The sequence below is a fragment of the Tachypleus tridentatus genome, chromosome 13, assembly GCF_004210375.1.
Source record: "Tachypleus tridentatus isolate NWPU-2018 chromosome 13, ASM421037v1, whole genome shotgun sequence".
Taxonomy (NCBI): Eukaryota; Metazoa; Arthropoda; class Merostomata; order Xiphosura; family Limulidae; genus Tachypleus; species Tachypleus tridentatus.
Window position 1 is genome coordinate 104,963,741 of NC_134837.1, and position 25,281 is coordinate 104,989,021.

At 31.4% G+C, this 25,281-nt stretch overlaps 2 protein-coding genes across 6 annotated transcripts in view; one reads left to right on the forward strand and one right to left on the reverse strand.

Moving 5' to 3' along the window:
• The window catches only part of LOC143240620 (TOM1-like protein 2), a 91,705-nt gene extending 83,940 nt beyond the window's left edge, over positions 1 to 7,765 (forward strand). For 3 of the 4 annotated variants that reach the window (XM_076483352.1, XM_076483353.1, XM_076483358.1), the window contains exon 15: positions 4,731 to 7,765. In XM_076483352.1, coding sequence (XP_076339467.1) covers positions 4,731 to 4,861 — 131 coding nt within the window. In that variant the 3' untranslated portion in view covers positions 4,862 to 7,765. Of the gene's footprint in view, positions 1 to 2,037; positions 2,091 to 4,730 lie in introns of those variants that run through there. The other variant, XM_076483355.1, reaches the window with a different exon arrangement.
• A 1,380-nt stretch (positions 7,766 to 9,145) lies between these two features.
• On the reverse strand, positions 9,146 to 25,051 carry LOC143240624 (2-Hydroxyacid oxidase 1-like). 2 transcript variants are annotated; one of them, XM_076483361.1, is made up of 8 exons: positions 24,851 to 25,050; positions 21,940 to 22,091; positions 18,793 to 19,048; positions 18,222 to 18,397; positions 13,604 to 13,695; positions 12,834 to 12,993; positions 10,559 to 10,628; positions 9,146 to 9,485 (listed from the first exon to the last, which is right to left on the reverse strand). In XM_076483361.1, the coding sequence occupies exons 1-8, from the start codon at positions 24,991 to 24,993 to the stop codon at positions 9,470 to 9,472; spliced, it is 1,065 nt and encodes a 354-aa protein (XP_076339476.1). In that variant the 5' UTR covers positions 24,994 to 25,050; the 3' UTR covers positions 9,146 to 9,469. The 2 variants fall into 2 exon arrangements, with proteins under 2 accessions (XP_076339476.1, XP_076339477.1); XM_076483362.1 differs by lacking the exon at positions 12,834 to 12,993 and having other exon boundaries at positions 24,851 to 25,051.
• Between the last annotated feature and the right edge of the window lie 230 nt (positions 25,052 to 25,281).

Below are 25,281 nucleotides of genomic sequence, written 5' to 3' on the forward strand. Positions count from 1 at the left end.
CGTACAATCGTTCTTTGTGAACTTTGACGATGACCGAAGAAGGTCGAAATGTTGTTTGCTACTCTACATAAATAATTTTCTCAACCCAAACCAGCAGTTTTTACATATGTATTTTGAATCAATCTCATAGTAGGTATAAGACTAAAATCTTTCCTTATCACCTGTTACAGAAAATATAGTCTGAGCAGTTAACTCTTTATGTCTGGCTGTGTGGATTTCATGTACCCATCTTCTATGTGTTTTTCTTCAATTTCCACATAATGAATTAGTTGCAAATAAAGGCTTATAATAAATATGTAAGATATGGTGATACCAGATAATGTCTTTTGGAATTTCTTAAACTCCATTTGTATTCATATCTCAAAACAAAATTAAGAAGTTTGAACTGCAAAAAAAAATAACATGGCATTGAGTATTTTTATATTCAAAAACAGGTTTAAATGGGAACAGTATAATGGAATGTGTGATAAAATGTGTCATACATGTTTAATAAATAACAGTTGAAGAAACTACTATAGAAATATAAGTATAAACACTATATTTTTAAAATAGTAATAAATACCAAATAAAAACAAATGCTGAGAATCAAGAACTGATTATATTAATGACATTGGTGAGGTGTTGATGTTATAGTGTTGAGAAGTCATTGTGAATGAAGAGATGTTCTTTAATAAAGGGTTTAACCTCTAGTTTTGGAATCCAAAATTAAACAAGTTTTAGAAGTACGGATTAGTCATAATTCTCGTTGTACAATAGGATACAAGATTTGGGTGGGTTAGCTAGCTTGCATATGCTTCTTACTGAAATTCCTGTGTGCTCACGTACATGTTTGTAGATTATGTAGTTTCCACTACAGGTAGCTTTATAGTTACCACAAGTGTATTTATATACAACCCATGAGTGCATAAGAATGAGTAGTGTCTTTTTGATTTTAAACATTTTTAGTTTCAAATGTTGATAAAATAAATTTTTAATTTTTTACTTTAATATTTGAATTTAAAACTTTCTTTACCAATGAAAGGAATGGTAAAAATAATGAATATTTTGAGATAGTGTGTGACATTTTGGTAGGTTCTGTTTTATTTACTAAAGTTTTGTATCTCAGGATGGTAGGTATGGATATTAACACTTTCACTGATAAGCAGAGAACAATAATTTAATGTTCCTGAGTTATATTTTTATTTGAAGTGGGTTTCTTGTAATTAAGAATAGATACTATACGCTTTTTTGTGTGATCTGTATAATGAAAGAGTAGCAAAGTATCAACATTTTTTTATATAATACAAGTTTTATAAAAAGGGCAGTTATTCAATCATTAATGTTCATAATAACACAGAAAAATTGCAAGGGTTGAACTTGGAGGTAATCCCATAGCCAATTCCACCTATTTGGTCATAAAGATGACCATTAAAAACAAAGCAATTGTACTTGAGGACCAATATAAAAGTCTGTTTGAATTTTCGTTGATTATAGTGCAGAGCATTGTTGATAGGAGGTAACATCAAGATGATCGATATCTCCAAGGCTCTTCTGCTTATTGCTACTATAAAAGAAATCCATTATTAGGAAAATTGAAAACTGAAACTGCCAAAACAAAAAAGCTTACTAACCAATATACTGCAGCCAGTCGTGAACATTTTCATAGATGACTTTCATTGCCTTGCCAATCTGACTAAAAATCTAAATTAGTGAACCTTTGAAGACTTAAATACAACTAAAACGTCAAGTTTAAAAAACTATTTCCAAAAAATAGAATATAGTAACACAGGTCCTGATAATGTTACTTTTAATTTTAGTGATCTTACTGTAGGTGAACAATGTCAAAATTGGTTTAATCAGTAGGTTTAAATTTTTGTCTACAAACTCATTGGATAAGTTTCTCAAGTTTCATTTTTTATTTAAATGTATCTAATGTTAATTTTAATAAAATTAACACATCAAATATAAACTGTCTTATGAAAACTAAACATAGAAATGCAGTATTTTCCTCCTTCTGTAACATTAAGCCATTAAAAAACCCTTCTTTTATCACACCAGTTGGGATTGCTGCCTTAAAAGACCTTTCCAGCAACTGAAACGTTGTTATTCAGCCACATATAGGTACAGATGTCATCATTTTAAACAGATCTGATTGTTTCCAAAAAGGAAGGCATTTTAAATGACAGAACAAAGTTTCAACTGCTTGATAATGATTAGATCAAACTTACTCTCAAGCATAAGGAGAATCTTCAGTGGACTTCAAGATATTTTAAAATCTGTAAACTTATCTCTGGCACCACTTGTGCAGAACTTTATCCTACAGGTTCCTGCTCTGGTCTTATTTATGGCTTACCATAAAAAATACACACATTTACCTCCCAGACCTACTCTGTCTACGCCTGGATCCCACGCCTACAAACTTGTAAATATCTTGTACGTGCATTAACTAAGAACAAATTTACTTTTGAGGATTTTTTAATCTTCGCTCAAGAAATATATGAACCTACTAATACAGACCAATTTGTTATGGACAGTTTTCATATTCAGTCCATATTAACTGAATATGCTGAGTGACTAAGATGTATTTGTTTAAAAAAATATTCAACTTTGAGTTGAATAAAGATGCACCCTACCTTCTGTAAAACTTGGTTCAAAAGAATGTAGTGGCCTATTCACAGATTAAAATGACTGATAAAAACACTAGGGGGATATTCTAAGCTGTTGATTGGCTTGATTTTACATATGTCATACTTTGAAGTAAGTATATATATATAAGGGACTGTTTCCAAAAACAGTTAAATGGGGATATTGTATTTCATTAAGTACATAAGCCTTATCTCAGCAAAATGAAAAGGTATGAGGTTCTTAATTGATGTCCTAGCTTATTGTTAGAGTTCCTAATTTGTACAAAACTATATACTTTATTTTTTACATCACAAACATCTAATTTTAAACAGTGTTGCATTCAACATACCACATGACTCACTAAAATCTGTATTTAGGTGTGCTTCTTAATATTTAATTTTAAATTAAGATTATGTAGGATCTCTGTATAAAAAATCTTATTTTTGTTGCAACATTGTAATGAATTTGCAGTTAGGAAAATTTAAAAAATATTTCATTTTAATAAGATTTATTTTAGATTGAATTAAAAATACATTAATCTGTTAAATTTCAATTACTGAATTCTGTGTCTTCCTAAATTTTTGTAAGACTTTCCTTTCAAGTTTTATTTTGCAAAACTATAAATTACAAATTTGTTTTAAATTGAAAACTTTGCACATATTCCAATTTTTTGTACAATTACTTGCACTCGAAATAAAAATAACATTTCTACCGTCCCCAATTTGTAATCAAGCTGATTTTACTTCAGTTTGGCAGAACGTTTTATCTAATATATATAATAAATTTCAAACCCATTGTTTTATTTTCTTTACATTTCTTTTTGGCAACTTTTTCATTAATACTCATTCAAGAAGTCACTTCACCTGATTAAGTTAGTGTAAACATGGCCTAACAACAGCGACCTTGCAGGTGAAATGAAACTTGTGTTCCACAAACCTTTTTTTTTCCCATACTGCAACATCTTCACTCAGATTAACTACAAAATGATAAAACAAACTTTTTTTTTTTTAAATTAAAGCCAGAAGTAAGGTAATGCTGAAAGCTTTTATTAATATATTTCAATCTATATGTAAACCTCCACTGAAATGGCTTATATGGTTGAAAATAATGTTTTGTGGTGCATTTTGATTTACTAGTTTGTGATTTCAGAAATCTAAGATATAAATAAGTCCTATTGTGACAGTTGAGGTTGAAAAACATTGATTAGTTAAAATCAGTAAAATTCATTTATATTGGAGTTACAAGATGCAAATTAGCTCTGGTTTGTCAAAACTTATTTTGACTTTCCTCGTATGGAACTATGAATGTTTTATTTTACTTAGGAAAAAAAGGGGGGTGATTAATGAATGCTAACATTTTTATTTATAGCAAATTGACATCAACCCAAAACCAATATTTGAGATGTTTATTGGGAAAATTAATTAAATAAAATGTTTTATTACATATACTTCAATTCCTACATCTTTGTCTAAGGAATGTGTGAAAGAATGACTACAAGTTTTTCTATACATTTATTTCATTGGTGCAGTTTTGACTGCAAGGTTGGATGCACCCATCTTCAGGTAATAGTGATGAAGTATTGATATCCAATTATTTCTGCAATGTGTACACGTTTTTCATTAACAGAAAATGTGTGCTGCTAGACTTTTGAATTATGTGTTGCAGTACTCACAAAGACACGTCAGAAAACAACACTGTTTTTAAATAACTACACCTACACTCATGTATTGTAAGTATTTTATATAGATTAAATATATATCTTTATTTTTTTGATGGAGCCTTTGAGGGAAACTGAGCTGCAAAAATGTTTTGAGTCACAATTGCTCATCTCAAAACTTCTGTTATTCATGAAAGTAATTTTGCTAAATGCATAATGTTGCTGGCAATAACAGACTTAATGTTTTCTGTGAAAATTGAAAATAATCTGAACAGTTTCATATCACAAGAACAATTATTTCATAAGATCACGTGTTACACAATAAATACAAAGGGAAAGAAAATAACTATTTTCTGTTCAGGCAGATGTTTTAGAGTTTGCAATTAATTTGTTTTTTGTTATGCTTAAAATTATGCTGTGTATTATCTTTAACTGTTCTAATCAAATACCTCTTTTTTTTATAACACAGAATTTGATCATTTCTTGGCTGAAAGATCAGCTGAAGCAGGACACTTACCAATGTCAACAACAGTTTCAAATGTTTCAGGAAAAAGGACCTTCAGTAGAGATGAAGAAGAAAATTCGTTGTTTGCCTTATAAACCTGTAAAGTTACATTGTTAAGAAACTGTTTAATGAGGTCAAACACCATGGATTTCTAAGTTTCCTGAAATGTGTTCCACTATGTTTAAAATTCATTGCATGTAGTTTTCTTTCCAGTTTTCGTGTTTAAAGGTCTAAAGCTAAAAGTAACTTCTATATTTTTTAATTGTTTGTTTGGCAATGGTTCAATGTATAAAATTGTGTAACACTGAAATATTTCTAGCAGCATTACACTTTCAAATTTTATTTGTTGAAAACTGTCATGATTTTTTTATTTAGCTACAAAGTGCTAGTGTTGGAACACTTCTACAATTATTGTGTAATCAGCTTTGTTCCTTCAGTTATTTCCATTTTGGGGTTAATTTTGATAATTATTTCTAATTTGAAGTCTTTTATAATAAATAAGTATGCAATGTTTTATATACAGCAGTACATATTATTACAAAATTCAGTTGGACAGAGTATGAAATTTAATGATAGCAAATAGATCAATACAGTGATTTTCACATGATAAATTTCTAATCAGAAGGGCATATTACATTGTAATGTTGAACCATGATCTTTGCTCTGCATAAATTTTCTTTTTGATTAGTGTTGAGTCTGTCTTTTAGTAAAGTAAGCAACAAGAAAAAAATTATTTGTAGCTGTTAAATTTATGAATCGTTCTGATCTACAATCTCAGAGAATAGTTATATCAGATCTTCTAGGCAAATAACATACCCTAACAACAGACAAAACAATAAAAGTCGTACTCTTGACAAGAAACATATGCAAGTACATTTTCAACTATTATCACTCTACTCATTACCTTTCTTTTGGACATAAGGATTAGAATAAACTATTTCAAGAATAAATAATTCCTTAGTGTAATTAGTCTCTTGGCTTTGTGTATTTTTAAGTTGTCAAACTCTGTCAAGAAAATTAGATCTTTATCTTTAAGTGAACAGAACGAAGGTACTTAACAAGGTTATGTTGGCACTTTATTTAAGTACATTGTTTTAATATCTGTAAAGCAAGATATTGTTTGAAGGTGAACTTAGTGAACTCATTCTTATATGAATTGTATTCGCCTTGCACATATATCAGCTTTCATCAGTATCTAGAAAGTTTGATGTTAAATCTTTTAAAGGAATTCAAATATGATTTTCTGATGTTCATATGTTTTAAGCTTTCAACTGTTAAACTTATTGTGTAGGATATCAGATCTTCATTTTTTACAATTTGGATTGCGATTTCTAATAATACCATATACAGCTTTCAGCTCTGAGCTGTGTGAAAATTTTTCACTTCGACCATTTCACAACATGTGTACTGTTACAAGCTATACATTGTCACAAAGCTATGTGTAAAGTTTACGTCCTTGCCATTAAACTTTTTGTGTATAGTTTAAAGCCTTCAAGTATAATGCCACTTAAGGTCTTCAGCTATTATGCTGTTCAACAGGGAAGTAGGTCTGTGTTTGATGTAGTGGTAACCAGAAGTGGCAACAATGACATTTTTAAGTTGTCTAAATTTAAGAAAAACATTTTCTAAGCAGAGGACACAGTAATATTTTTCTTACAGAATCATTAGAAGCTGTTTGCACATGTAGACTATATTGTAGCTCATATACTACATACTGATTTGTAACATTTAGCTGTTACACAGTTTGAATTTGAGATTCATAGTTTGTTCTCTACAAGAAGTGCAGATTTTTAAATCATTGTGATACCTGCCATAGACTATCATAAATGTGTTTTTGTTGTTCTGTGGTTTTACTTATTGTTAAGGATGACATAGGCTGTTCTCTCAATTGTAAGGAATTATTCTATAGCTTCCTGAGTAGGTTAGACAAACCTGACTAGCTTATTTTTTAGCTTAATGATAATACCCATAGCTGTTCAAATTGTACTCAGTAAGGAGTTCTTTTATTGCTTCCTGAGCTGGTTAAACTAATCAACCTGATTGTAGCTTAGTTTTAATTAAGTCTTTGTTAAAAAAAACTAGGCAAGGAATAGGACATTTGAGTATTTAGCTCACTACATATTCTGTTAGTGTCACTTAGTAAACAGTTTAAATCAATTTGGAAATTGTACATAATCTAGTGGTTTGATACTGTGTTACCTACACTTTCTATGTGTGCTACTTTGAGAATTAAGATTTGGGAAATATGTACTTTTCAACTTTGTGAACTTGAGTAGGTTTGCAGTAATTTTCTTGTTATTGAATAAAACTATGAAATTAGTGGATTTTCATCAGAACAAAAATTTAACATTTCCTCCTGTATCCTTATTCATTGTTTTGTCTTTCAATTCTGTATTCAGTGAACTTCTGTACTACAACCATTTTTTTATTTCAATATTTTTATAGTGAGTATGGTATTAATTAGAATGTCTAGAAGAAGTTTTAGAAGTTAACAGAAATAAAATATATATTATACTAATTAAAATTTTTATTAAAGTTTGTTCAAGTAACATTAGATAAAACAGTAAGAACTAGAAGGAAAGGCCAAGATTAAAATTCCAAATGAAATTAGTTTTGTTTGACACACACACACACACACACACACACACACACACACACACACTAGTTTAATCTTGTTACTATTCTACATCCGTTTTTTTTAACTAAAATAACGAGGTTAAACAAACAGTATTTATTATAATCTCCACTATCTCACAGAAGTCTTAGTGCTGTATATATTCTAGAAAGAAGCTGTTTCAATGGGGGAAAAAACTATAGTAGCTTCTTTAATGAGATAATCGAAGACTTTGTAATTTTTCTTGCTGTATTGAAGTGCCTGATGTTTAAATATATATAATTACAGTATTTGTACACTCACTGTACACAACTTTCCTAAACATGAATTACCATATGATGTACCAAACTATTTGTTTATTTTGAATTAAATAAGGTATATTGTATAGACTTGTATTTTTTCTATATTCTCTTTATAGGTTTTTCAACTCTTGGGAACTATTGTCCTAGGTGTCAACATCATTTGTTAAATATATTTTAGTAGCATTTTCCTTAAAAAACTTAGTGCATTGTTCAGTGTAATTTCAACAAACTTCACTGCATTACAGCTATATTTGTAAATGTTTCAGAAGTCCAATGATAGGTAAATAATTCTGAAAGAGAAGAGTACTGAAAAGTGTAATTAGTGGTATGCAATGGGAGATGAGATATTGGGAGGTTTACCCCCCCCCCCAACAATATTGTAAAGGTCATATCCTTCAAAACTTACCACTGCACATTATACACCGAAAGTGACAATTGAAAAGGTGTTGACAATAACATGTGCAACATTTTAAGCCAACAATTAACAAAATAACTCCATAATAACAGTTGTGTAAGCATAAAATGCAGATGAGGTAAACATCTTAAAACTTTTCAAAAAATAGTGGCAAACAAACAATAGCAGTTTTCAAAGTGCTGCTGTCCAAATGTGACAGGTGTTAAGGTTTCTTTGCTGTTACTGTTCTTGGTCTGTGTGCACTGTGTAGATTTGTCAGTATGTACACAATCACTTTTTTAAAATCTGATAACTGTTTGTCAAAAAGCTCTGATGACATCCTTCACAGAGTACCATGTTAAAACTGTTCTTGGTCTACTTGTATTGTTTCTATTCATAAACGTACCTGTAGTATGAAGTGGCTAATACTTTCGAATTGTTTGGTGTACAGTCTGGCATTTTGTTAAAATGTTCAACTTTATACTGTCCTTACATAATTTAGAAGAAACATTGTGCTTGGATGTTTATGTATGTTGTTATTTTTTTAATTTTTATATCCTTAAGACAAGAAATGGCCTGCCTATGCACATTTCTAGCTGTGCACCTCAAAATCAGGTGTGTATAAGAACTTTTTCTATGGTTCGATTTTGGTCTTTCGTCCAACTTCAGATGGAGAGAAAGAGTTCAAGAAAAGCGGTTTTGGTACAAAATATTTCATTTGTTAATCCTACACTTTGTCATTTATACATTGAATGTATTAAGTTTCCAAAGGATACAACTTTAATGGCTGTGAATGATATTGTCACAGATATATATAATGCCTTGGTTCATATCATTAATTTTTCTAAACATCTCTATTTCTTATTGTTAATCATACTATAAATATTACACAATTTATTATACTAATTCTTGATTCGGCCTAATATCATACTTTCTTGTTTTATACCTAATGAGCTGTTACACTCTTCTCTGAAATTTTATCAAACTTTGTGTTCGTATTGTGAATTTGTATTGTTGTGCGTATGATCTGGTTATATATAACACCTTTCATCATTTTAAAATGTTTATTTGAAAGAAAACGAGTTTGTCAGATAGTTATGGGAAGTTTTATTATTTCATATATGTAACTTATGGTTAAAGTACACACGTTTCTAAGAAAACATGCAACTAATTTGGTAGACAAAAACTCGACAAATCTACACCTAAAATTCCATATTATATAATGTTTATATTTCAAAACCTTTTCATGTAACGATTTGCAGTTCGGAATACGTTTTATTTCAAGTGCGAATTTTCACGTTAATGCAATCAAATTCACTTTAAATCTTCTATTCAAAATCTTCAGAGTTTAGAGTAGAATTCACTTTTGACAATTAAAGCCGAGGAGATGTCGCTAATTCTGCTGCAACCTAAATGGACCAATCAAGTGTTTTTCTGTTTAGTGTGAAGTCAAAAGTATGAAATCTTAGTACTGATCTTTAAGTTACAAGTACTTTATCTCAGCATAACGTTTAAGCTAACCTTTACACGGAAGAAATAATTTGTAAATTTACAGTTAACAAAAATTAGTAAAAAGTGGAAGTCTTTAATAACTAGAAATAACGTTTATTTTGTTAAAGATTAAAATTGAAAGGCGTTGCTAATTAATATGATCAAAGTTTGTAACTAATTTAAATATTAATGGTTTTAGGGTTAAAATGTGCAATGAAAAATCACTTTTTTTAATTTGCCCATTTTAAATTCAGGAAAGTGTAAAAATATTTGTTCGTTCCCTTTCACAAATATCCGCTTAACAAGTGTTTCTGGAAATACCAAATTTCATTAATTTCGCCAGTGTTTGATATCTTTATACACCTCTAACTTTCAATTACGATAGACAAATCAAAATGCACTTAGAAAAAAATAAAATTTTTAGTAAAGGTAATTTTTATTTAAATTCTTAGGTTTACTGTTTTCTAATTTCCCGCCAGTTTTCGGCATTTATTATGTGACAGAAAAGAAAGTAATATAATTATTATTATTTATTTAAAAAAAGAAAATTTTTTCAAATTTTGTTTGTTAAAAGAGAGGTATTTAGCGTGTTTAAATGCATTTATTATGTGACTTTTATTTTTTTTGTGGCCTGTCTACTGCGAGTATTGAAACTCGATTTTTAGCATTATAAGTTTTCAGGCTTTCCGCTAAGCCAGGAGAAGGCGATACTTTAAATACTCGTATTGTAACGTTTTTGTTTTTCCTTTTTTTTATGACAGGTCTCATGATAACTATATATGGTTATTTTAAAAACTCAAGATTAGATTTACTACGTAGCGTGAGAAATAGGTCAGTTAAGTCTTTAAAATTCTTTACAAAGAAGCCGTTAAAATAAAAACAAACAAACAAAAGACAACAGAACATTTGGTGCATTGGCGTCACTCAAGTTTGTGAAAGAAACAAGCCAATAACTTTCCATTATGCTGAAAATAATCAAGTCGTTACACACCTGCTAAGGCCATTCCTAAGTCCAGTTCTTTTTTTAACATCTGCAGAACCTGGATTGCGCCTTGTTCTCCCTAACAAATAAAAAGGGCATAACATTTCAAAAATATTAATGACAGAAGTGTACGATATTACAGAAACATTTATTTGATTACATAAATCCAAGAAATCCCTGTTTTACAGTATTTGAATACGGTAACTGACTGCAGATGAGGAGTAAGTGCAGTTTTAAAAACTAAAGCACGCAAATCGCATAGCAAAACCTAATTTAGCAGTGTAAGACTAGAATAAAAAAAAAAAGCAACTATTCATCACCACCTACCGCCAACTCTTGGACTACTCTTTTAGCAACGAATAGAGGAATTGACTGTACATTATAACGCCCCCACAATTGAAAGGGGCGAACATGTTTGGTGTGACGAGGATTGAAACCCGTGACCCTCAGACAACGAGACGAGTGCCTTAACCATTTAGCCATGCCGGACCTCCCTCGTTAATTGAGTACATAATGGTTAATATTTCAGATAATTGAGAACTATTGCTACTAGAAAAAAATGCAACTGTTTCGGAGTAATTTGACAATACTGATTCTGAAAATCAAGTCTGAAATTATTGATCACCCCCAGTTCTCCAATTATGACAGATTTATTCAATGTATTCTTATATATCGTGAATATAACTTTTTCTTTAACAACTTTATTTATTCATTAAAAATTGCATTTAAAATGTTAAAAAATACATAATATTAATACCAGTTTAAAAAGCAATGAGTGTAATAAGATTATACATTGAACATACATATCGTGAAAATCACTTTATTTTACCATGTGTTTGTTATAGATATATGATTTCATAAAGTTAATCACAAAATTTCCAACTTATGCCTGAATGTTCCTATATTCGATGCAATAGCTCCATTACGGTAGTTAGTTTGTAAATTTTAAGATAATCCATTAATTATCCCACGCTGTGAACGAACGAGTCTCATGTCGTGATAAACTACTACACATATGAATCCACTCTTTTTCAGTTTTAACAGCTATCTTTACAATTTACCTCCTCTTTTTCAGAGTATGGTTACAGTTAAACTCATTAAATCTTGTGATATCTGACCAATGCCGGATCAAAGATTTTATTTGCCCGAGGCTTTTCAACTTATAGAGGCCCCCTCGAGACAGAAGCTCCATATGCAATACATTTATAGTCATAGTTTGAGGTCCCCTAATTAGTGTGAGTCCATGGGCTTCATCCCGGTGAGAAACGCCTTAATCCGGGGTTGTGTCTGACAATATGTGATTTACTTTATCTGCATACGAATATATGTCTGAAATTACGACACCGTTGTCATTATCAGGTTTTAAGAAAAGCAAGTTCTTCTAAGCTGCGAATTCTTTGGCAAATAAATTGTTAAATGCATCACGTAACTTTAAATAATTATAAGAATTCAAGACTTGATCCGAAATTCCAGTGGCTATGCTGTCAAATGATGTTGCAGTTTTGATAGATGTTTTCTTTCTTGAGTTTTATGGAAGTTTCATACAATGGGGAAAAGGGAACTAAAAAAGGCTAAAGTTTACTTAAAACTTAAAATAAGTTTTCCCTATAAAAATTATTCAAGAGAACTGTACACGTTTATATTCTTGAAATTTTTTTGGGTCTCAAGACTGGATTTACAGATGTAGTGAAATATAATATGAACTTTCAACTGATTAGTCGTGCTTATTATTTTTCTTCTTAGTTACTTGTTTTACAGCCACCTTAGGCTATGTGCTTCGTCCACTGTTAGAAATCGAGCCACAGATTTTAGCGTTGTTAGTTCTGTAGATTTACCGGGGAACGTTTTGTGGTTGTTTAACGTGAATTTTCAAATGTGATGCGTTATGAGAACGTTGAATTTATTCAAAAATAAATGCTAAAAAAATTGTAGAATTTATTATGAATAATTCTGTACACAATTGCAACAAGGGTCACACTATTAAACCTCAACTGCAGGCGTACAGCGAAAGTGTCGGGCTTTGGGGGTTCAAGCCATTTCCTTAGCCTTAAACTTGAAATACATATATATATATGCACTAGGAAAAGTCATAATCAGATATCTGAATACTTATCTATGACATGAACTACTTTAAAATAATGAGAATTACAGTTGTTATTGGAGAGAAGAGTAATTGGTTCAAATCAAACCAATTATAAAAACGCAAATTTTAACTTCATGATAATAAAGTTTAAACACTGTAATTTCATTTTAACACAAACAGTAAAACTTAATTTAACTTTACGTTGTAGACCAATCCCCCACAACAGTGGTCTTCCGACAAAGACAGCACGTGCTCCAAGTGCCAAAGCTTTCAGCACGTCAGTTCCGGTTCTAACACCGCCGTCAAGATAAATCTCACAACGTCCATGAACAGCTTGAACTATTTCGGGAAGTACTTCGACCTTAAGAATGGATTAATCTTTCATAAACAGATGAATAGAAAAAAGTACACAAAAACAAATTTTTTGAAATCTTGGTTTATTTTCTTCCACAATGAGGGAATATATATTATACTTTTCATAAGACATTAGGTCTATTACGTTTTTATACACTACATTTTTCATTTGGGGAATATCAAGTTCAACACCTATGGTCTAATATGGTATTTTTTCACCTGCATGTATGTATGTGTTTTCTTATAGCAAAGCCAAATCGGACTATCTGCTGTGCCGACCGAGGAAAATCGAACCCCTGATTTCAGCATTATAAACCAGTAGACTTACCGCTGTATCAGCGGGGGACCTATAGGTATGAATTTAAATTTTCTTAATAGACGATAAAAAAAATTGAACAAACTTCGCTACTTTGAGTTTCAGTGCTAAAACCCTATAAAAAGAACGAATAAGCCAAAGTATTTGAATTTTTGTTTTGAACGCTAGCAAACCATAACATTAATGTATGAGCTAGAGCTGTTTTTACACAATATTCTGTGATGAGCCTCTTCAAGACTTATTACTTGATGTTCCTCTGAAATATCTAATTTGTAATAACAAATTTTGTTGTTATACTTACAGATGCAGGTACTCCGTCAAGTTGCCGAGCTCCATGATTTGACACTAGTATCGCAGAAGCTCCATACTCTAAAGCCAACTTAGCATCTTCAGCTAAGAAAAAATTATGAAATTATATTTTAATGGCTTCAGGTCAAACATTGTTTCACAAGCAAGCAACCGATCAGTAAATTTTATTTTTCAGTCTTAAAATGTAATCAGATATCCATATTTATTTCAGACAAAGTTGGGATAGTGAATGGGACATACAATAAATTAACAAAACGGTATGAAGAACTGTTTCACATATTTCGCGACGTTTCTAACTTTCCATTCGAATCGTAGTTACGTTTTTGTCGAGATATTTAGTACATCACGTATCTAAGTCGAAACTCTTGCTTCACAAAGTAGTCTACGAGTAGGAATTGCAAAGTCACTTCAAGTCTGCGAACTCTTTATTTAAAAAAAAGTTTCAATAAAATTTAATCTATTAATCCTAGTAGATATATCTTCTGTTTCAAAAGTTCGACAGCACATCAATATTTAGAAAATTCACTGGGTAACTGGGTAGGCTATTTTGTCTTTTGTTATACTAAGCCTAATTTTGTGCCCACTTTTAAATTATTATTAACGTTAAATGTCGTTATTTCAACGTAAGAAGAAGAATATTAGAAGACCTATTAATGGATATAAATCATGTTAAGACATTTATTTATAAAGTTTTGGTCCGATTCTTGGGACCTTCGTTACTTAAAACAAGATGCAAATTTTAGACATTCATTAAATGTTATAAGTAGCTTTTCCTACTTACACTGTTACAAGTAAAATACTCGTTGTGTGTATCACATAACACATGAAAACCAACCAAACAAAATTCTACTACAGATGAAAAAACAACAACACAATCTCAGAAAAGATAGCTTTAGAACTTTATATCCAAGACCCCAACCCATTGATACACATCTCCAGCAATTAGCAACCGTTATAGAATTCATTACCACCAAAACTAACTTTATGTTCACTGACTAAAACCCCTACAAATAAATGGCCTAAGTATTGGGAATCCCGTATCACCAGTTCTAGCCAACATTTGTATGACGCAGATTGAATGTCACGCGATCAGTTCAGCCTTACACCGACCACTATACTGGTACAGTTATAGTGACAATACAGTTGCTGAATTCGCACCTACAGAACACACACTTAGTTTTTCAAACCACGTTAACTCTATACACCTCAATATTAAGTTCACCTATGAACAGGTAAAAACTAACAAAATAGTATTTCCCAGCCTCAAGATCACAAAAACCGACACACTATTCAAAACAGAAATCCACAGAAAAATCACCCATACTGGACCATCCATTCCCTGGGAATCAGCACATGAAACAAAACAAAAACTCAACATTTTCAGAAACCAAATAAACACAGCCACAAAACTATGATCACTCTATAAAATTAACGACGACATCAACAGAATAAAACAACACTACATCAACATCAGCAAGTTTCCTCCAAAAACCACGGAAATAATTATACGCATACACCTACATCAACAAGAAACAAACAATAATAAATTCCAAGATACAGAAACTACAAAACCTTACACTGCTGAATACTATATGTTCCCAACATCAACGAAAACAAAACCAACATTTGGAAAAAACTTAACAAAACACAACATTCCAGTAAACACCAAATTTATTCGAAAAACAGTTACAAAACTAAAGTCCATACCACATAAAAACTACACTGACAAACACAACATTAACATTATTTATAAAATAAAATGCAATAACAGCTACGACTTCTGTATCAGAGATAGAAGCGAAAAAATGGAAATCAGATTCAAAGAACACAAAAAACACCATCACACGTTTTTGAACACTGCAAATCAAATAAACGCAACATAACTATAGAAAACACAAAGATATTAAGCAGGGAAACAAATATACAGAAACGCAAAATCAAAGCTATACTTATACAACATCTAAACCCAAAATTAAACCAATATAAGGGAGTACCTTTACACCTATACTAATTAATAACGTAACCGTCCTAATATCTAACTGCAACGTCCTCTAAAATGCCGTACCTCTTTATACTCTCGTCCCTAAGAGATGTGCCCAGAAATGCTTAGGTACAAAGTGTTTCTTTATCAACCAGAAGCTGACTTAAGAACGTCAAAAGATTGTTTTGTACTTTATTTTAATTTAGCGCTAATACCCATACCAGCCGTCTTGAGAGTACATGATGGTAAAGCTGTTGGGATGTTATCAGTTCGTCATCATCTGCAAATTCTACCTAGAAAAATAACGCGTGCAAGTACAGGGTGCCCCGTAAGTCTCCTACCCATCCATATATCTTACGTAGTCAGGGTGTCACCAGTATTCTTGCGCTCATGTACCCACGTACTTGTCACAATACGCTCTTCAAGTGTAAATGGGATTATATCGGCCATATTACTCTGAAAAAAAAAGAAACATTTATAATGCATGCGTAATTGAATATAACATAATAACATATGGATGGGTAGGGACTTACGGGCCACCCTTTACAATGTCAGGGAAGAGACAGAAAACGTGCGGTTACAAATACGACTGTAGCGACAGGTGTGCTTATTTATGGACAGAATAATAAAAATTATATGGTAAGAACCTATACATTTGGTTATTCTAAGCATCAGAAATTTGGCACTGTTTATTTCATTTAGTAGGGACAGACTGGTTGTGTATTTGTTTTATTTCAAATATGTTATTGCTTACAGAAACTTTAACTTATGCTTTACAGTTTTAACTGGCACATTGGAACCAATATTTTTAGTCACCTAATTAGTGTTAACTCGTTGTTTAACATCTGAGTTGTAATAAAAAGTAATCCAAACAGTTTTCCATTATATTTGATGGGAAAGTCCGAACAATGATCCCAATAACACTTTGCCAAAATTCTAGACATAAACTACACATGGACCAAAATAAAAGGTTGATACAGTTTAAAGTAAGAGAAATCATTGCACCGGATGGATTTAGTGGCAATTTTATTTACACATATAATATCCATTATGCTTCGGAAAAATATATTATTTATGTTTAAGTGTACAGGGTAATATGATTTAAGTATTGTTTGTTTCAAAGAATAATGACAAAATTGCTCCTGAATGAGCCACTTTTTACTTATAACGTGGCTTTATCGAGGGGGAGATGAACCGTCTAATAATATTAACATTTTATTATATGATTAAAAAAAATATTAAAGCTTCAGTTCTCCATTACCCGTGACTATCGACTTCCAAATGTCCCCTTTGAAAGTTTTTAAAGAAAGAAAAGTAATTCAAACTGCATTAACGTTTCAATTTATTTTATCGGAGAATAGTAAAAATGGTAATTTCCGACCACTGTGTCATTCTTCTTATTTTATGAAATAAACAACAAAAAGCAATTATGAAAATTTGAATATTTCCAGGTTTCAATAGTAGATGAAAAATCGACTTTATAAAACTATATGTGCAGGGAAAATCTATTTATAATGTTATTGGTTATAAAGCACAACTTACCAGTTATCAAAAAAAAAGTTATTCTAAGAAAAATGAAAACTGTTTAATACACTTTTCCTTTAATATACATTCTTCAACGTAATTACAAAACAAGTCATATTATTCAGATTGTCAAACTGGTAAATTCATGTTTCATCCAAAATAGCGAAAAATGTCCATTTAAGAGTGTTGTTGATTTTATATTAAAGCTAAAACTGTCTATCATTTCTTTTACAAAAATCACAAGCTTTTGGGTTATGTCAGCGATGGATCACTATTATCGTTTGGTAGGTAACAGCTAATGTTCTTTCGCAAACAGAAAATGGTGTATTTTCAGACAGAAATATTAATCTCTGAATAATGAAACAAAAAGCACTTTCTTGAAAAACATTAAGATTCAGGCTCATAACCAATATCACTACATGAAAAGAAAGGTTTTCATGCAAAAACACCTTTGTTTGCTTATTATTTCGTTAAAAGCCACGTGACTTCATAGGCTTATGTAAAAAGTACAAAGACTTTTCGCAAAGGACATTTTTTCACCGAATTAGAATGAAAGTGAAATTAAAAAATCTCTTAAAGTATATATTGACTGGTTACACAACACGTATAATTGAACATTTTTTTATTCGCAGAGAATCATACGGTTTTTCAATTTTCTTCTTCTTCCAAACACTTTAATCGACCGCCATTCCTCAGCGGATTGACTTAACTTCGTAGCCTTATATATACATCAGCCTGATGCGCTTTTTCAATGATATTTTAAATTTAGACCTTTCTAATAATTTTATGGGGAAGAAGGTCAAGCAACCAAAAATCTAAAACAAACGATATGAAAATTGGCACAAATAAATTTTCATGTGCGCAACATAGACATACAAAATAGTTATTTGCCAGTTTTGAGTCCTTTTAGGAGGGTGACAGTTTACAAGAAACATAATTTTGGTCAATTAATCGGCTATATTTGACCAATTTATTTGGGATTTAATATTTATTAACAGGCAATACACATTTAGAAACACAAATATTGGACTTGACCATTTTTAATAATTATAGGGGATGGAGAGTCAACATAACAAAAAAGCAACGACATTCAACGACAAATTACCAGTAAGAACCCCTTTGACTACCAGAGGAAGTTTCGTTATTTCTTTCAGCCACAAAATGTCCTTCCACGTGATGGAGGGATCGAACAGGGAAGCAGCATACTCGTTTAAGCCCGATTCCTTTTTGGCCTCTTGAATTCCATTGGATTTTATATCTAATTTTCCGAAGTTAGCCATCCTATGAATAAAATATCAATTGTTTTTCACTTCAAATCTTTTACCTTGGCATATAATTAAAATATTAACATCACTTTATTTCAGAAACATTGTTAACGGATATTTTATGAAATTTATTGAAAGTAGTTCTATTTATGAACCAAACAAAGAAAATTGTTTACTTTAACGTTAATATTAGCGTTTTATATCCAAACTGGAGAAAGGATTTTCTGAAAATTGGCATTGTTATCAACTGAAAGGATTCTAAACAATAAAAATCGTTCAAACGTGAGAAAAAGTTAATTAAAACTGGTTTGATATGTGGTTTTAAAGAGTCACATAAAACCAATGGGTCTCAGATGCTTATATTAATGTACTTGCACTTGAGAAAAAAACAAGAAAAAATCATTAGCCTACCTCAAGTGACGTGGTAGAGAAAATTTGTTTCGGGCATCAGCAAGCCGTAATCCAAACACTGGAGTATCAATAGTCAGGACAAAAGCACGATAACCAGCATTCTCGGCTCTCCTGACTAGTTCTTCTGTCACTTTTCGATCTCGATGTATGAATAATTGAAACCATAACAGCCCGTTAGGTTTCGCTTCGGCTACCTCTTCAATAGACGATGTAGCTATTGTACTGAGCGTCATAACAATTCCAACAGCAGCGGCGGCTTTCAGACATTAACAAAACTTTAGATATTAATATTTATTAGAAAAATATGTGCAAATATCTGAATCTTTATATGAGTGGACTTCCGTTTACTATTTCACACTTTATTTTGTCATGATATAAAAGACTGTTTAGTGCAAGAATTATTAATTTATTTATTTTGTGACTCAATATTTCGTGGTTGTTTAGGTTTTTCGTAGTAAGAGAATTAATAGTAATTATTTTAATTACGACAAGTTTAGTTACTTAACTCGGTGAGAATCATGTTGGTTTGTAATTCATTGATGTTGAGCCTATCTAACGTCGCATGAAATTTACTGATGTCGAGGATATAGTTTTTTTTATAAGGTAGGCAAACGATTAAGTGATAAATATACAAATGGTGCGAGACGAGCAGAAATTTCAGTTAGGCAGAAGAGATGATAAAGTAAAGTCGTAGGAAGTGAAACTTGACCAAATAAAAGTTTAATGTAAAGTTAACTGCTTTAGAAGTGAAAGGCCTAACGATTAACATGTTAGGTGTAAAACTAAGTTTCAAAAGAGATAAGAAGTATAATTTATTATGCCAAAGCGAGTTCTGAAGTAATTAAATCAACCTCAGTGCACTTTGACGAAAGGAACATAAGACATTTAAAGTACAAGGAGGACCAAACAATTACTGGTAGAGCAGTATAGGATTGAGGTAACTCACGCTAGAATTGTACGTGAATTATGCACGAAATACTAGTGCGTAGAAATATAAAAAAGTGGTTCGGCTTGTTAACTAAAATTCTACAGCAATTGAATAGGCTTAAGTGTACTTTTAAAAGCATGAAGAGAACCATATACAGTGATGTATCTCAGAACGGCTGGTATGAGTATTAGCACTTTTACTGAAAAGCAGAAAACGCTTCGTCCTTCTTAGGTCATCTTCAATTAACAAAGAGTTTGTAACTGACCGTTGCTGGACGCATGTATTAGGGAGAAGAGTATAAACGGGTACGGGAATGTAGGTGGCGTTGCAGTTAGATGTTAGGTTATTAATTAGTATAGGTATAAAGGTGTTCTTTTATTTTGGTTTAATTTGGGTTTGAGTTGTTGTTAAGTAGGGTTTATTTGATTTTGCGTTTGTTTATATTCGTTTCCCTACTTAGTATCTGTGTGTTTTCAATGGCGATGTTGTGTCTATTTGACTTGCAGCGTTCAAAAACGTATGATGGTGCTTTTTTTTTGTTCTTTGAATCTTGTTTCCATTTTTCTGCTTGTTTCTCCAGTACAGAAGTCGTGGCAGTTGTTGCATTGTAATTTATAAATATTATTTGTGTGTTTGTCAGTGTAGTTTTTACGTAGTATGGACTTTAGTTTTGTACCTGGTTTTTGAATTAAAATGATGTTTACTGGAATGTTGTGTTTTGTTACAAGTTTTGTTGTGTTTTTCCCAAATATTAGTTACTTTTTGCTGATGTCGGGAACATGTAATATGCAGCAATGTAAGGTTATGTAGTTTGTGTCTTATGATTTATTGTTGTTTGTTGTTGGTCTAGACATACCACATGTTCCCGACATCAGCATAAAAAATAACATATATTTGGAAAAACTTGTAACAAAACACAACATTCCAGTAAACACCACATTTATTCATAAGCGGGTACAAAACTAAAGTCCATGTTATGTAAAAACTACACTGACAAACACAACATCAACATAATTTATAAAATACAGTGCAACAACTGCCACGACGTCCATATTGCAGAAATAAGCAGAAAAATGGAAACTTGAGTCAAATAACACAAAAAGCACCTTCACACGTTTTTGAACACTGCAAATCAAAGAAACACAAGATAACCATAAAGAACACACAGATTCTAAGTAGGGAAACAAATATAAACAAACGCGAAATCAAAGAAACCATACTTATATAGCAACTAAAACCAAAATTAAATCACGAAATAGGAACACCTTTATACCTTTACTAATTAATAACTTAACATTCAAGTGCAACCCCCCCTACAATTCCGTACCCGTTTATACTATCGCCCCTAATACATGTGCCCAGCAATGGTCAGTTGCAAACTTTCTTTGTTAACCTGAAGATGACGACCTAGGAAGGTCGAAACGTGTTTTCTACTTATCAATAAAAGTGTTAATAGTCATACCAGCCGTTCTGAGATACATTTTTATTTCAAGTGGGTGTCTCGTCATTTAGGACCTTGTTTAGTGTTTCTGATATGTCTATGATCTCTATAGTCTAAAGAATTTATTACACAACCGTTTAATTAGTTTAAATGTATATATATATATTATTTTGAAAATAAATGGAGTGCAGGTTATTCATTTATTTTGAATTTATCGCCAATAAGCCACAGACACCTACTGCAGAAGAATCTGTAGCCAACAACACCTATATCGTTAGTTTTCAAGTAGCATATGTTAAGTAAGTTTGATTGACAATATCTATTATTTATTGCCTAAAAGGAATTGAAAAAGTGCAAAGGATTGGGAATATAAAAATAAAACCTAACTCTGAAAAATGAACTAAACTCTGAAATAAAAATCGGGAAAATTGTAAAAGGTACAACATTTAGAGCAATCAGTAGCAAACTGGTAACAGTAATGTTAATAAAGATATTCAAAATTAAAGATCACTTATATGGAAGTAAGAAAACAAAAAGAAACTTAGAGTGAATAATTCAAAGTGGTTTTGAATAATGTTTCCTTTTGAGCGTAAATCATTAGACAGAAAAAATGTCAAAATTCCGTAATGAAATTGTTGTTTAAATAAACTCTCTGATGAATGCCAGAGTTACTTTGACTGGTACCATTATACAACTCCAGGAGGTGTATTAAATGTTATTACAAATGCAAGTAAATATTTAAACATTTCATATATTTGTATTTTCAATTTCAGCTTACCACGAGCAGTGGCGACTTCTCCATCGGGATGAGCCATTTTTTGCATAGCCATGGGAGCCACGCCTACAGGAAAATTAACTGGTTGACCCAAAATGGTCGTACTAAGATCGCGACAAGAAACATTTCTTAGAAGACGAGGCCGAAGTTTGAGCCTAGTGTGGGCATAAAAATACATAAATAAAAAATATTATTAAATGATCCTTTTCTTACATTTAGATAATATAAAAAGTACCTAACTCAATATCAGTTAATCTATATAAATATAATAGTACTATCAGTCGTCTGTTTCATGTCCATGTAACTACTTCGAAGGGTGTTAATAGATCTTTACCAAAATTTGATAAGGAGGTTTATTGGGTCCAGGGAAAAATCTATTCAAATTTCCAATACTGTTGTTTTTAGAGGTGTTTTTTTACCATTACCTCTCCTCTTGTGGATGGATCTTTACCACACTTGTTATGAAGATTCATTGGGTCCATACAAAATTGCAGTTTCACATTTTGCCTTTCTAAAATTAGATGTATAAGAAGCAACGTTTCATGTGCAAAGATAACCTTTCAGTAACCAAGGATTTGCATAACTTTCGTCCAGAGAATGAGCACTTCAGCTAGTTGTTAATGCAGTTCTAATGATGCGTTGCTTTTTGAAAAACATAATCATAATGTTTGACGAAAGAGCCTATGGATATAAACCTTCATCAATATGATATCCTCAGCTATTACACTTGAATGACTTTCAATGAGTGGTGTTAGTATACACATTCATTGTAGTGTTGTTTATAAGACTGACATTCTTTAAAATAGAAGTGCTTACTTATTAACCTGTATGCTGGTTGGTGTAGGTGACAAACTAACACTGTTGTATAGATAAAGAAATAGTTACTAACATTCAGATAATTATGAATAGCTAAGAAGCATGGTTTGATAAATGACTCATTTTACAAAATCTGATAAACCGAAGTTTGTCTTAGCAAGCATTCAAAGTAACCACATTTCCTCCACTCCGCGCTTTTCCAAAATACTGTAACATTAAATATTTTCTTGATACTTCTTTCCCAAAACTAACTCAAATATGAATTGTAGGATATAACAAACATGATCATGTACGAAACCACCTGACAATATTTTTTGTTTGTTCGTTTTAACGACCATCCGACGTGTAATAGTTTTTCAACAATGTGTGAACGTTATATTTTTATTTTGTAAATTATTTTGTTTGATGAGAAGTTTTGAAAACATGCTAAGTAAATTTGTAGTTTATGCATTTGCTAATTATTTTTAGTAACTGTCAATTCGGAATTTGAATTGTAAATACCGTTGTTTGATATAGGGTTACAGTAATGTATAAATTGTTAAAGTTCTACGAGACTGTTTTTGCATTAAGATTATGAGCTTACAAAACATTCTAGCGGTTAAGTGGTTGGCAACTATACTAGATAAAATAACAGCCAGTTAGAATCTCAAAATCGTTATTTCCGATAAATATATATTACGTCGTCTGCGAGAAACTTATGCCCGACTTCAAATATTATCTCAGTACAAAGTTCAAACGACGTAGCTACAGTGAAACTATTAAGCGGCTCTGTTGCGAATTAGATTTTTGCTGTGAATCCTATTTTGTAAATATGATTATTTGGAAGGTAGTTTGTGCACGTACTACAAGTAGGTTTAATATTACATTTTCAGTAGTTGTTTGTCATGTGAATCAATGCATTCTAACGTCTTTACAAAGTAGTCATATCTAAATTCTGAAATCGCCAATTTTAAATAAAGCAAAGATATAAATAAGGATAAAATCTAATGGCTTCGTGTGGGTTGTATATGGCCTGAAAATATCACAGAATTGCTATAAATTTTTCGGTAATCCATTCCATGTTAAATGTTTTAAAATATAAAGCTAATAAATTATAAATCTTTCGGTTCAGGTAGTTTTCAAATTAATTGTACCAAAAGGTTAAAAAATATGGTACTTGTACAGAATTTTCCCAGAGACCCATCTATTTATAGAAGTTCAGTTGACAGCTCAAGGGTATTAAGATTAATTAGAGTATCCTCATCGTCATTATAGTTACCGAAGGTAATGTAATGTATAATATTAACAAAAATATATCCTCGTCTTACCAAACATGATTGCCCTTTTAGCCGTGGGTGCGTTACAATGTTATGGTCATTCCCACAATTTGTTGATAAAAGGGTAGCTTAAGAGTTGGCGATAGGTGGTGATGACTAGAAAGAACTCTGGTCTAACACTGCTAAATTAGGGACTGCTGGCATAGATAGCAGTCTTGTAGCTTTGCGTGAAATTAAAAAACAAACAATACTTCCCAACAAGATTAATACACACAATTTTCATTCTTAACAAAAAATTAAACTGAGAAAAGTGCTACCATTAGCAAAATTGAATTTCTTTTTATGTCACGTACGTATGTCCATAAGCTTGTTATTAAGCAGAAAGATACATAATGAGCTATCTGTGCTGCACCTACCACGGGTATGGGAAACCTACTCTTTTTATTAGCCTTCAGATTTACTCTATTTTAGATTACCTAATGAACATGTGTATAAATTATAATTATCTGTAAGCCCCAGTTAGTTTTTAATAACAAAAGAAAAAAAAATTACATAGATGGATACTTGAAAAAAAAAAAGGTTCTAGGTATTGCTCTCTTTCATTACACTGTAGTATGTACAATGGTTGTATACTTTCATTTATAATTACAAATAAGCTAATGCACTTTGAAGCCCTTTGAAAAAAAGTACATTTACTGGTCTCGTAAAGTATAAGTAAATTTTGGTTAGTTCTGAAATATGAAATGAAGCTGGTGCATGAAGATTTCAGTGTAAATGAAACCTTTTTAATTAATCCTAAAAATCATTATTCAAATGCAATGAGCCCTTTTAAAGTTTCCTACCTTCTAAATGCTTCTATATTTTCTCGTAATGTTTGTTCTTGATTAGCTCCACTTCGATAATAGTCAAAAGCATTCTTGTTCAAATTTTTAGCCGCAAAATTTTCAAAGTCGTCTAAGCACACCATACGTGTTTCTTGATCCATGTTTATTACTATAATATAATATGCGACTGAATTAGTTCTTGTTTAACGAAATGCGACACCAGTGGAGTTTTATCAGGTGTTTTGAGTCAGCTGACCTGAAGTAATTATATGCAAACATCTTTAACAGGATTAGAGTAAACACCACATTTGTTTTTGAAATTATAATTCCAGCTTTGTCTTTTTGTCTCTCAAGCGTAAACTCCTGTGACTAAACCTGGCAGACTATTTGTAGCTTGTAGCTGCATCAATCTTATGTGTATATTGTGCCGTTTTCCTACGACATTTGTT